Source organism: Copadichromis virginalis, linkage group LG1 (assembly GCF_057382275.1).
Source record: "Copadichromis virginalis isolate Kocher_CV1m ecotype Utaka linkage group LG1, C_Virginalis_male_GT1.1, whole genome shotgun sequence".
NCBI lineage: Eukaryota > Metazoa > Chordata > Actinopteri > Cichliformes > Cichlidae > Copadichromis > Copadichromis virginalis.
The window spans coordinates 39639368-39653822 of record NC_140618.1 but is presented as its reverse complement, the minus strand read 5'-3'; the positions used below and the strand labels follow the sequence as shown (position 1 = coordinate 39653822).

At 44.1% G+C, this 14455-nt stretch overlaps 1 protein-coding gene across 1 annotated transcript in view; it reads right to left on the bottom strand.

The window, feature by feature from the left end:
• The window catches only part of shank2b (SH3 and multiple ankyrin repeat domains 2b), a 230239-nt gene that overhangs the window by 199178 nt on the left and 16606 nt on the right, over positions 1-14455 (bottom strand). The window contains exons 5-6 of the mRNA XM_085462321.1: positions 4049-4200; positions 3272-3439 (exon numbers count right to left, since the gene is read on the bottom strand). Of these exons, the coding sequence (XP_085318447.1) occupies positions 3272-3439; positions 4049-4200 (320 nt within the window). The remainder of the gene's footprint in view (positions 1-3271; positions 3440-4048; positions 4201-14455) is intronic.

Sequence of the window (14455 nt, the reverse complement as noted above, 5' to 3'; positions counted from 1 at the left end):
TATTACAGTATTCAGTATCACGCATCTAAACCCTTTCACTGGGCTCATCTTTTTGTCGTTTTTGTAACATATAATATTGAAAAGCCTAGAGCACGTGGTCCTGTGCACGTGTTCAGAATTTTGAAAAATTGTTTCAAAATTCACCAAATTTGTTTTGAATAAAGACTTGACACAGGAGCCAACACTCATGGGAAATCCAACAAATACAATAAGGAAAATGGTCTGGGAAGCATTGGGGACTCCAGCCCTGAGATCTCATATGAAATCTGGCACTAAACAAGCTCATGAACATTTTTCTGTATTAAATGTTTTGCTAAGTGAAGAATCCTAATATTACAAGTTTTACCATCATAACATACTTACATTACCTAAAGTAGTCACTATGTAGAGTGGCCTTATTCAGAATGACACACACACACACACACACACACACACACACACACACACACACACACACACACACACACACACACACACACACACACACACACACACACACAGATACTGTGCCTGCATTAGGCTGGAGCCACTCTTTGGGGGTTATGGCTCAAAAACACTCCTATTACCAACTGCTCCTGATGTTACTTCAGCTCCTGGTACTTGACTTTTTTCCAGTGCTTCTTCATTCTGATGCTGCTGTGTAATGTCTGCTGGGTTGTCACATCTATTGCAAATTCTATCTTCTGCTCCTTGTCAGCTGCCACTGTGTTTGACTGGTTTGCCAGCAGCTCCTCTTCTGTCTGGGGTCCCACAGGATCTTAGCCCCGCTGTTCTCAACCATCTTTGGTGGTGTCTCCTATCAGGAATTGGGGATATCCTAATCCACATGTGCCGCAGATGTTCCGGTGCACTTTTGCATCCACTTGATTGTTCCTCCCAGTGAACGCTGAGAGGCAGATTACATCCTACTACTATTTGCTGAATACTCTCTGTGGCACCTTTGCACAGCCTGAACTTGGGTCTGTCAGCTGTGGTAATTCAATTCAATTTCATTTATTTAGCACCAAATTACAACAACAGTTGCCTCCATGCACTTAGAGACAGACTGTAGGCAGACTCCTGCCTCTCTGGATCTGGTGCTTGGGGCCTGTTCTCATGCTGCCATGATCAGGGCCTCTGTGCTTCCCACTTCTATTTCACATCACAATTTGTCTTCAGCTGTGTGATGTACACTTTGAGCAGCTTATCTTGGGGGGAGATTTTATTCCTATTGTTTGAGCTTCCTTCTTGGCATCTATCTTAGCTTTTGTGGGTATTTGGCTATGGCTGACCGTCCATCTTCATCATGCTTCCCATTGGTCTGTGGGACACTCAGCTACTTATAACTGTTCTCTTTGTCCACTATCCTGCCTTCTGGTATCTCCATATATTCAGTCCAGATCACTGCGGGCGATCGTGGCTCAAGAGTTGGGAGTTCGCCTTGTAATCGGAAGGTTGCCGGTTCGAGCCCTGGCTTGGACAGTCTCGGTCGTTGTGTCCTTGGGCAAGACACTTCCCCCGTTGCCTACTGGTGGTGGTCAGAGGGCCCAGTGGCGCCAGTGTCCGGCAGCCTCGCCTCTGTCAGTGCGCCCCAGGGTGGCTGTGGCTACTATGTAGCTGCCATCACCAGTGCGTGAATGGGTGGATGACTGGATATGTAAAGCGCTTTGGGGTCCTTAGGGACTAGTAAAAGCGCTATATAAATACAGGCCATTTACCATTTACTTTCCCTATATTTGCAACCATTTGGCCAATGCTCATGGATCAGTGAGTTGATGTCTTGCCCACTCCCGGCATACAGTTTGATGTCATCCATATACAGAAGGCAGGTGATGGTCACTCCAATCCTGAATCTATTTCCATATGAATGTCAGTCCCTGTACTTTGACCCTCTGGACTGTGGGAGGAAGCTGGAGTACCAGAGAGAACTCATGGAAACTTCACACAGAAAGGTAGAGATGGTAGAGTGAAAGTCAGGAGCTTTTTGCTGTGAGGCAACAGTACTAACCACCGGGCCACCATACTGTACACCCTGAAGGTGAGCGGTGGAGCAGATAGAGAAAGCCTCCAACTACGCCAACAGGGTGCTTCTCTTCTCATGGAAGAGAAGGAGCCGGTCTCACGTCTAAGAACAATCAAACCCTACTTCCTGATGGACCTGATGGCATCGCTCATCCAGGACCAGAGGCAGTCCTGGAGCTGGCTCTTAGGATGAGCACGGCCAACACAGACCCTTTCAAAGATAACCTACTTGAAATCTATCTATCAAATTCAAAAGATGGTAATATAAACATTAGTTCTCAGGGGAAAGGGGAGTTTTTTTATTTTCCTTTTTATTCTTTCTTATTCTGGGATGAATCGAGGAAAACTTTTAACTGTTTAACTGACTGAACATTGTTTTAATGCAACTTGGACAAATAAAAGTTGCTTCAAAATAACTATCAAAAAAGCATTTCTCTGCCAAGTACCAAGAACTGGTCTACAAGAAATGTAACATAAAGCTTTAATATCTCCCCAATAGGCTTGTGTTATTATTGTGTTATTATTATTATGCTGAAGTTAAATTATGTGATAAAAAATGATCTTTATGTGAAGAGATAATAATTGGCTTCTTGGTGGTTCTTTTGGGATAGAACTATAAAATAAAAGAATTTCTTCTCAGAGACCAATACAATTCATTTCAAGATCAATTAATCTGTCAAGCGCCAACAATACAATAAAGCCATTACTGTCCAGTGAAGGGATAACATTCTTGTGTCCATGAAGTTTGTTACATTACTAACGCTCAGTGCTTTGTTTGCCTGTTAGCATGAAACATACCAGCGTATGGTGTTCGTTACGTTCCTTGATGGCATTTTCCAGAATTTTATGGATTAGTAAAGAAAACTTTACAGTCTGAGCCACCATCAGCCATCCTATACATGTAATTGTTAACTGACAGCAGAGTGTTATCATGTCTGAAATGGGACAGTTGGGGGAGGGCAGAGTTTTTGACAGCTCCGCAAGGATAACGAGATGTAAGGAATCTGATAAAGCAGATGGCTTGAACGCAACCTCACACACGCTTTGTGGAGATGCTCACAGTTTGTTACTGCTGCAGAGTGGCTCTCTTTAAATGCCTTTATCTACTTCAACGGGTAACAGCTGCCAAGACAGTCGCCCACAGCCGGAGAAAGGCTATGTGTGTGCGTGCCTTACTAATACAAGCTGTTCCAAATAACCACAGAGGAAATTTTTTTAAATCTATTTTTATGTGCGTGTCTAGAGGTGCACGTCGTGCACAGGGTCGTACCTGGTGAACTTCATGCCAGCCGTTCTCGTCTTGGCAACACACAGAAGCGTGGTGGTTCAGTAGAAGCTCGCAGCAGCCTGGGTCCCCACCCACCACCACACTGTGATACAGGGGAGTCAGACCCCGGCTGTCCTTGTAGTCTGGAGAAGCTCCCAATTCTAGCAGCGTCTAAGGATGGACAGGTAAGAAAGTTAGACAGGTAGCTGCTACATTAGTATAAAGCAGATAAGCTGTGATTCTTTCTTTGCAAAGAGCTCGCAAACCTGCACACGTGCTGTGTACAAATGTGAGTGATATTTCAGTTCACCTAAAGTCACAGGAGTCACTAAAACAGTTTTCTGGAACCAAGTTTCTTTAACATTTACATAAATTTATAATCAAAATATTTTTACAGACTCAAAGCTGTTAAAAGCTGATATAAAAGCTGATGCATGTGCACATGACACACACACACATACCATTATGAAACTGACTGTCCATTGTGAGATTTCAACGATAAAACACATTTTGTTTCTCTTGCAGAAGTCTTGTCTACACTCACCTATAGCCTTCACTTCACGAGTACAAACAGTTAGAGGCATCATCCCTTAATCAGCTCAACATGCTGTGAAATGACAGGTCTGCATGCATTAAGAATGCATGTCGGTTACGTTGCAGCAAAACATCTTCGAGCATGATCTATCAGCTGTCAGACTTTCATTGGGCTTCTAACACAAAGAAAGCCAGCAATGCACAAGTAAGCAAGTGCTAAACAAATGAAAGGAGAGGAACCTTCACCGTGAGTATAATCTGGTTCTTCGACCTTGCAGCTTTGTGAAGAGCAGTCATGCCATCTTTTGCCCTGAAGTCCAAATGAGCTCCTCCATTCTTCAGCACCTTTATGATCTCCCCCGCATTGTCCAGGTGAGCTGCAAATGTCAATGGGCTCTCTAGAAAAACAAGAAATAACAACAACAAATAAATATTTTAATGACTGAAATTCTGTCTGGAAAGAAGAGAGAGTGAAGAAAAAGAAAGTGCAGACTGAAAACTCAAGGGACAGCATGTGTGCTATCATTCAAACCACATTTTAAGATTTGCTTTTACTTTAACACTTTAGGACACCTGAGTAAATTAGCACTTGTTAAGTGGTATAAGCAGGCATTGTAAAGTGAAATCTGCTGCTGATGAACCCAATGAAAGTCATGAACCAAAATGCACTGATCAAATAATATTCTTCTTCTGTATACTCTGCACTTGGTTTCAGGCAGGTTTTTCCACTTATGGTTTTGATGATGAAGAATTGGAATCAGAATAGGCTGTATCCGGTCTTTACGTCTGACGTCATTAGCCCTTTCTGGGTCCAAACTCCACGCCAGGTCAAACAAACACTGCAGCATCACTCAGAGTTAAAAACTGTCTAAATTCTTTCATTTTTAATAAAATGATCAGCGTTGCTGCTTTACCAGGTGCAACAATAAAGTTTAACATCCAGGCATCCATGAAAACAGAATTTATTAAATTTAACAGAGTTAGAAGTTAGCAGGAAGTTAGCTCGCTAGTTTCCACCTAAGCATGATATAGCATGTTCTGACTGAGAGATTTCTAGAAAAATTCAAACGTACAGCTCTGCTATCACTTCCAACATAAATGAAGACAGAAAACTAAACAGCAGTGACGTTTGTAGCGATACTGAAGTTGGACTAGCTGGTATATAATGATGTGCCACGTGATCGCTAGCTACACAGCTATGTTAGCATAACATAAACACAGTGAAGCTGGAGGATGAACGCTAACTTCTTTCCACTCGATAAAAGTTAACGTGAGGGTTCCTGATGGTTAGAGACAAATGCAATCGCATGGCAGGATGCTGTAAACAGACCAAACTTCAGTCAGGAGAACAACTGAGATAATCCATCCACAATACGAGGTTAGTCATTCATATACTGTTGCATGGGCTGGGCTGTAGTTACATCGTAAGGGTTTAAAAACGGAGCTTTAAAATGAACAGTGATGATAAAAACTGAGGGAGGTGACAGTGATCATTGACTGTTTTTAGGGGCTTTTTCAGATTAAATAGAACAAGATACAAAGCACTTAAACATGTTAGAAACACAAGTCTTAATAAACGCAGAGTAGTTTGGACCTGGAAGCAGGATTCATCACGTCATCACTTAAAGACTGAACTGACCAAGTATGTGTACAAATATGTAACAGAGTAGACGATAGACACGACTGACAGTTTGACATCAACATGACAATGGTGCAGAGTACAAAGATGCTGGAATAAATAAAAATGTGCATCAGCTTCTGCTTGGCTCATTTTTGTCCTTAATAAATCCAAAACTGACTCCCAGCTGCACGGTGCATTTTAACAAGATGTGTTTTGTGATGGTCTCGTGCATTTGGCTTCTTTTAGACTCACTCTTAGTACAAATAACACTTGACTGTAGTAAACTGGTGGATATACAAGTTTGAATGGACCTATACTTACATACTAAAATGAGGTAAATATATACGTGCTTCAGAAAGCGCAATCTGAATTTCAATGAGAGCGCTCTCATGTATACTTTCTGATGCAACATTTGGGAGTTTGTAAATTTTCATATTGCTTTTTTCACCATTCCATAATTCAAGTGGGGTTTCAGCACACCTTTCAGCGCTTACAGTCGAGGTTCAGGTTGTTACCTCATTTAAACTGACATGAAGCGGGCCGATAAAAACAGGTCAGTTCGCTGTCAAGACTAATTAGAGTAGTAAGGGATAAACTTTGAGGTGATTTAAACATCGACGAATGTTTCTCAATTAGGTCATCAAAATAAGACACTTTAGCAACAGCTGTGACCCAGTTTGATGATATATCAAACAGTCATGCTCAATCATTTCTAAACTGACACAGAAATCATCTATGGAAAGCATGTATGATTTTTCTGTAGTTATGTCAAAATAAATGATTTCATTCCAGCCAGCAGCAGTTCTTTCAGTTACCTTATTATATTGAGAGATAATACTGTCTCCTGCACACTTGTGTAAGTTTAGTTTGTCATTCTTGTAAAAATGTCACATGTGAGAAATATTGTTGTGGCAGAGCAGAGCCCAGTGTAGTGAAACTGGATAAGAGCGACCAAAAATTCAGTCGCTATGTTTGTTGTGACAAAGAGTCATGAGCACTTTTTGAGAGTGGGAAAGCTATTTCTCGCCTTGTACCAAAATGAATGGCACCAAGTGGGTAAGTGGCAGCTTCTGAAGGGATGGAAATGAGGCTTGATTTGTCCTACTGTGCTGACAGTGCAGACATGGGGAGCTAGACGAAGACGAGTGATTTTATTTTGTTTCTGCGATCACGTGGAGCTTTTGCTCACTGGCTGTAATCAATAGCTGGTACGAGCTGAGTCCTGAACACCAGAGACGCCTCTTCCTCTAAGCAGCAAGACATTCATTTAACAATAGCGCCCAACAGCTCTCAAAGCCCAATATGATAACCTCAATTCTCTGCCTAATAACCTCTTCTGCTCTTCTGCTCTTCACTCCATCTTTATTTGCCTTGGTAGACCATTTTTATGGCCAGTCTGTCCACTCAATACTGACCATGTTAAGCTCTCCAGCACTGGACATATTCATTAAGTGGACATAAATAAACATAATTGTCATCCTTAACAATCAGGTGAGTCAACAGCACTTAAATCGGTGCTTACCAAATGATTGGAGAGAGGTTTTTTGTGGGGGGTTGAACAACAATAAGGTCGACAGACGTGATCCCTTCTTACAAAAGGGTCTTCTGCTTTCTTTTGTTTTTTTAAAGGAAAAAGAGCAGCTTGATGTTTCTTCCTCACAGGCGGTTCTTCTAAAGTCCTCACGGTCTGATTAGCATCCTCTCAGGGGCAAGTACAGCTGAACCATGAGTGATTCTCTGTGCCATAGTAATACATGCCCTCCAGAAGCTCAGATCTCAGTGTAAATGTCTCCTCTTCCTCCTTGTTGTTTTTTTTTAGCAAAAGCTTTGAGAGTTTTCTGTCAATCCCATTGTGGTGTGAATAAGGCACGGCGGGACCACAGATCATCATTTAGAGCCATTTATTGTCATCAGCTGCAGCTCTTAAGCTGCCAGCCGCACATCACACCACAACTTACAACACACAACCCCTGCTCCCCCGGTTTTACCACGCCGGGTGTGATTGCAGATGCCGTGCAGGTGCGTCTGCACGACATCACCGACAACGCCTCACCACGCACCCCCATCGCCTGATTGAGGCCAGGGAGCCATCCGGCCAGACCTACTCCCCCAACCAGTTTCCAACCCGGTGACAGGACTGTGTCTCTTCTGGCAAGCTGGCACAACCCCGCGGGCATGGTCGTGAGCCCCTGCTCACAGGGACCTGTGCAGATGTCCGGCATGCACTGGCCTCTGGTGGATGTGAGGCTGGTCTGGCGAGCACGCCGATCTCAAGCTTGGTGCACGCCAGCTCCAATCGAGCAGGCTCCCCTGGCTCTGGGACCTCCGTCTCCTCTGTCACCGCCGTCGCTCCCGGCTCGATCAGCCACTCCTCTTCCTCCGGCCGGAGCAGACCCCTGCTCCCCTGTGTTTTACCACGGCGGGCGTGATTGCAGATGACGTGCAGGTGCGTCCGCACGGCATCGCCGACCATGCCTCACCACACCCATTAACTGTTGAATCTGTACTGAGCTGGAGAGTGGGTGATATTTTAGTGAAAGGCTGATAGGACCAGTGCTTAGAGCGACTGGTCCTAGCACACTTCAAATCCTGTCTCCCCCCACCCTGGACCCCCACCAATTCGCATACCGCCAGAACAGGAGCACAGAGGATGCAGTCTCCATCGCACTGCACTCTGTCCTCTCACACCTGGACAACAACAACACCTACGCCAGAATGCTGTTTATAGACTTCAGTTCAGCATTCAATACAATCCACCCCTCACAACTCATCAGGAAACTGACAGACCTGGGTATCAGTTCCCTCATCTGCAAATGGTTACTGGACTTCCTGACCAACCGCCCCCAACATGTCCGGCTGGATAACCGCTGCTCATCTACAATCACGATGAACACCGGTGTACCACAAGGCTGTGTGATGAGCCCTTTCCTCTACTCCCTCTTCACCCACGACTGCAGACCTGCCGGTGGTTCTAACACCATCATTAAGTTTGCAGATGACACCACGGTGACCTACAGGGAGGAGGTGGATCGTCTGGGTGAGTGGTGTGACACAAACAACCTGCTGCTTAACACTGAGAAGACCAAGGAGCTCATCGTGGACTACAGGAGGAATGCTGACCCACATCCGCCCACCTACATTAAGGGGACGGCTGTGGAGCGTGTGAGCAGCTTCAAGTTCCTGGGAGTCCACATCTCCGAGGATCTGATCTGGACGACCAACTGCTCCAAGCTGGTCAAGAAGGCTCACCAGCGCCTCTTCTTCTTGAGGACTCTGAGGAAGAACCACCTGTCCTCAGACATCCTGGTGAACTTCTATCGCTGCACCATCGAGAGCATCCTGACCAACTGTATAACAGTCTGGTACGGGAACTGCTCTGCCTCGGACCGGAAGGCGTTGCAGAGGGTCGTGAAAACTGCCCAGCGCATCGCCGGAGCACCACTTCCTGCCATAAAAGACATCTACAGGAAGCGGTGTCTGAAAAGGGCTGGGAAAATCATCAAAGACCCCAGTCACCCATCACATGGACTCTTCCCCCTCCTGCCCTCTGGGAGGCGCCACAGGAGCCTCCGGACTAAGACCACCAGGTACCGGAACAGCTTCTTCCCCACAGCTGTCAGACTCCTGAACTCTGCCTCCTGACATCTGACCCACGTTAACACATGGACTGAACATACACACACACACAATGGACAACTGTACCCTCAAACACACAATAATAACATGGACTGAACCACCACTCACAACCACTAGCACTTTATATACCTCTGTAGAAACTATCTACACCCTCACTTATCTTAACTGCACTACTGTATAGCTCTGTGTAAATAATCATTCTGTACATTCGATAATCTTTAATCCTACAACTGTTTACAACTTGCATAGTTCCCATTTCTGTATAGCTGTATATCCCAGATTCTGTAAAGTTATTTATTTCATATTCTGTATAGTTTTTCATATTTATATCCTGTTCATAGCCTGTACATAGCTTGTACTCACTACAGCCTGTACATACTTATAGTTATAGAATATTCACAACATACTTCATACCGTGTACATTATAACATACCATAATAGACCCATTTCTGTAATATACTCACATATCTATATTATAATATATATTGTAATATATCTATATCACTAAAGCACTTCTGGATGGATGCAAACTGCATTTCGTTGCCCTGTACCTGTGCATGTGCAATGACAATAAAGTTGAATTCTATTCTATTCTATTCTATATAAAAAGTCTGTAGCTTTTAAAAATAGATAAAGTTGTTACCGCCTTTAAAATACAAGTATGAATTATTAACCACAGTCAAGGAACAAATTTATGCTTGAACTAAGAGAACCCACCCCTTACATTTCCAAGAATGGCTTTTCACACAGTCTCTGGTGTGATGCTATGAAATGAAGGGTTTATGAGTTACATGTTGCTTGTTTAAGCATTAAAGCTTTTGGATATTAGCTAAGATGTTGGTATTATCATTATAGGAGCAGCTCTATTATTCTTCCATAATCATAAAGGGTTTTGGTTTTTTATTTCCCTGCAAACTTAGAACACTGAATGTGTGGGATTTTGTGTTTTACACCACCGCTCATCAGAATGAACAATGTTTACTGTTGTACTAAAGTGCATGTTTGGCTTCTTTCAGTTGAGTGGCACAGGTGAGTGCAGCTCCATGTTATTACAGGTCAGACATGTCTCCTAATGCATGCTTATGGGCCACACATGTTTACAACACCATAAACACAGGGACAATGGCAAATATTGATGTGCTGTTGTGGAGAACTTGGACTATCTGTGTAACCTCTCAAGGATCCAGCTATCGCCTCAGGATGTTTTAAAGCTCTCCATTATCTATCAAGATGATTCCACACTGAGTGAAAGCTCAGTGTGGAATCACTGAAATGAAAGCTATGCCATGACAAAGCCTGCACTGCATTTTATACAGTAGATGTAAATGTAAATGTTTTCCTGAACTCTTCAACAGTCATCAGTGATGATTTGATGGAAACTTTTTAAATTTGGATTTTCAGTCCAGTCCTTTGACTCTTTCGCCCTGTTTCCTTTTTTAGGTGTGGCATCTTGACAGCCACTCGAAATCCACTGAACGGCCAGATGATCTACACTGAACAAAAATATAAACTTTTGTTTTTGCTCCCATTCCCCATGGGATGGACGTAGAGACCTAAAATTCATTCCAGATACACAATATAACCATCCCTCCCAAACAGTGGTCACAAATCAGTCCAAATGTGTGGTAGTGGGCACATCTGCCATATTGAGATAATCCATCCCACCTCACAGGTGTGCCACATCAGGATGCTGATCTGACATCATGAGTAGTGCACAGGTGTACCTCAGACTGCCCACAACAAAAGGCCACCCTGGAATGTGCAGTTTTGTCTCACAGCAAAATGCCACAGATGCCACAAGCAATGAGGGAGCGTGCAATTGGCATGCTGACAGCAGGAATGTCAACCTGATCTGTCGCCCGTGCATTGAATGTTCATTTCTCAACCATACAGTGGGGCAAAAAAGTATTTAGTCAGCCACCGATTGTGCAAGTTCCCACACTTAAAATGATGACAGAGGTCAGTAATTTGCACCAGAGGTACACTTCAACTGTGAGAGACAGAATGTGAAAAAAAAATCCATGAATCCACATGGTAGGATTTGTAAAGAATTTATTCGTGAATCAGGGTGGAAAATAAGTATTTGGTCAATAACAAAAATACAACTCAATACTTTGTAACATAACCTTTGTTGGCAATAACAGAGGTCAAACGTTTACTATAGGTCTTTACCAGGTTTGCACACACAGTAGCTGGTATTTTGGCCCATTCCTCCATGCAGATCTTCTCGAGAGCAGTGATGTTTTGGGGCTGTCGCCGAGCAACACGGACTTCCAACTCCCGCCACAGATTTTCTATGGGGTTGAGGTCTGGAGACTGGCTAGGCCACTCCAGGACTTTCAAATGCTTCTTACGGAGCCACTCCTTTGTTGCCCGGGCGGTGTGTTTTGGATCATTGTCATGTTGGAAGACCCAGCCACCTTTCATCTTCAAAGTTCTCACTGATGGAAGGAGGTTTTGGCTCAAAATCTCACGATACATGGCCCCATTCATTCTGTCCTTAACACGGATCAGTCGTCCTGTCCCCTTGGCAGAAAAACAGCCCCATAGCATGATGTTTCCACCCCCATGCTTCACAGTAGGTACGGTGTTCTTGGGATGCAACTCAGTATTCTTCTTCCTCCAAACACGACGAGTTGAGTTTATACCAAAAAGTTCTACTTTGGTTTCATCTGACCACATGACATTCTCCCAATCCTCTGCTGTATCATCCATGTGCTCTCTGGCAAACTTCAGACGGGCCTGGACATGCACTGGCTTCAGCAGCGGAACACGTCTGGCACTGCGGGATTTGATTCCCTGCCGTTGTAGTGTGTTACTGATGGTGACCTTTGTTACTTTGGTCCCAGCTCTCTGCAGGTCATTCACCAGGTCCCCCCGTGTGGTTCTGGGATCTTTGCTCACCGTTCTCATGATCATTTTGACCCCACGGGATGAGATCTTGCGTGGAGCCCCAGATCGAGGGAGATTATCAGTGGTCTTGTATGTCTTCCATTTTCTGATGATTGCTCCCACAGTTGATTTTTTCACACCAAGCTGCTTGCCTATTGTAGATTCACTCTTCCCAGTCTGGTGCAGGTCTACAATACTTTTCCTGGTGTCCTTCCAAAGCTCTTTGGTCTTGGCCATGGCGGAGTTTGGAGTCTGACTGTTTGCGGCTGTGGACAGGTGTCTTTTATACAGATGATGAGTTCAAACAGGTGCCATTCATACAGGTAACGGGTGGGGGACAGAAAAGCTTCTTACAGAAGACGTTACAGGTCTGTGAGAGCCAGAGATTTTCCTTGTTTGAGGTGACCAAATACTTATTTTCCACCCTGATTTACGAATAAATTCTTTACATATCCTACCATGTGAATTCATGGATTTGTTTTTCACATTCTGTCTCTCACAGTTGAAGTGTACCTCTGGTGCAAATTACTGACCTCTGTCATCATTTTAAGTGGGGGAACTTGCACAATCGGTGGCTGACTAAATACTTTTTTGCCCCACTGTAAGCCGTCTCCACAGGCGTTTCAGAGAATATGGCAGCACATCCAACCGGCCTCACAACCGCAGACCTCGTGTAACCACACCAGCCCAGGACCTCCACATCCAGCAGGTTCACCTCCAAGATCGTCTGAGACCAGCCACCCAGACAGCTGCTGGAACAATTGGTTTGCACAACCAAACAATTTCTGCACAAACTGTCAGAAACCGTCTCAGGGACGCTCAACTGCATGCCCGTCGTCCTCATCGGGGTCTTGACCTGACTCCAGCTCGTCGCCGTAACAGACTTGTGTGGGCAAAAGCTCACATTCGATGGCGTCTGGCACGTTGGAGAGGTGTGCGCTTCACGGATGAATCATGGTTCACATTGTTCAGGGCAGATGGCAGCTGAGAATGTCCCAGTTCTTGCATGGCCAGCATACTCACCGGACATGTCACCCATTGAGCATGTTCGGGATGTGCTTGACCGGCGTATACGACAGCGTGTACCAGTTCCCACGAATATCCAACAACCTCGCACAGCCATTGAAGTGGAGTGGACCAACATTCCACAGGCCACAATTGACAATCTGATAGACTCCATGCGACGATGTGTTGCACTGCATGAGGCAAATGGTGGTCACACCAGATACTGACCGGTTCTGGGTCCCCAGACCCCCAATAGCGCAAAAAACTGCACATTCCAGGGTGGCCTTTTGTTGTGGGCAGTCTGAGGTACACCTGTGCACTACTCATGATGTCAGATCAGCATCCTGATGTGGCACACCTGTGAGGTGGGATGGATTATCTCAATATGGCAGATGTGCCCACTACCACACATTTGGACTGATTTGTGACCACTGTTTGGGAGGGATGGTTATATTGTGTATCTGGAATGAATTTTAGGTCTCTACGTCCATCCCATGGGGAATGGGAGCAGTAACAAAGGTGTTGCGTTTATATTTTTGTTGAGTGTATAAGATCCTGTTTTAGGTAATGTCCATCTGCTGTGGATTTTTTTCAAGAACATACGGCACACCATGCTGAGATGCGGCAAATGTTTGGCTAGCAGCACTTGGGAATCATCTTGTTGGTGCAAAAATGCAATTGTATGCCAATTATATGCTTGTGTTATTACTGTTAATCGATCATTTTAATCACTGCCTTGCTTGCTGTTAAAAGTGATTTTCCTGAGAACCCTTGAGTGGTGTCTGTGGCATAATTACTTTAAGGCAATAACTTGATAGTAATGGAAAGATCACGGAGCAAGCCTTTGGTAAATGAACATGACCACTCACAGAGGAATAATAATACGCATACCTCTAATGCAACTTTATTTCAGTTTTAGGTCCGTCACCATCTGCAGTTAAGGTATTTAAAGGCCTTGCCATATTTTAAGAATATATCATCAATAAAAATAAATAGATAAGCACAACCTTTCAGAATTATAGGAAACCCCAGATGTACATGATGTATTTGACATGTCCTTCATTTCCTATTTTCCCTGAACACGTCTCATCCTATTCCATATTTTTCTGTTTTCACAGTCAGCAGGCAAAATGTTTCTGGACAACCACAGGCAGCGTGCATGTGCTTCCTGTTATATAACAAACGAATATTGTGTGTATTTCGTTTTGGTCTTTTGAAGCTCCTGTTTAAAAAAATGTGCCTGTGTTGCTCCTGATAGATTTCTCATCTGTTTAACAGAGAACACCGATGATGTTAAGTGGAAGAAGAAGTTCCACAGCAAATTAAGTTGAGTGAACAACAGAGTGGTGCAGTGCATGCTTGGAGATTATATGTTGTTGTACTTGCGGGGTGTTAGTCTCCTCAGTCTGCTTCCAAGTGGTCCTGTGAGGACTCCTAACTATCATCCTGGCCTAGTGCAGCATGAAACACCTGCTCACTTTGATTTTATGGAACATTTG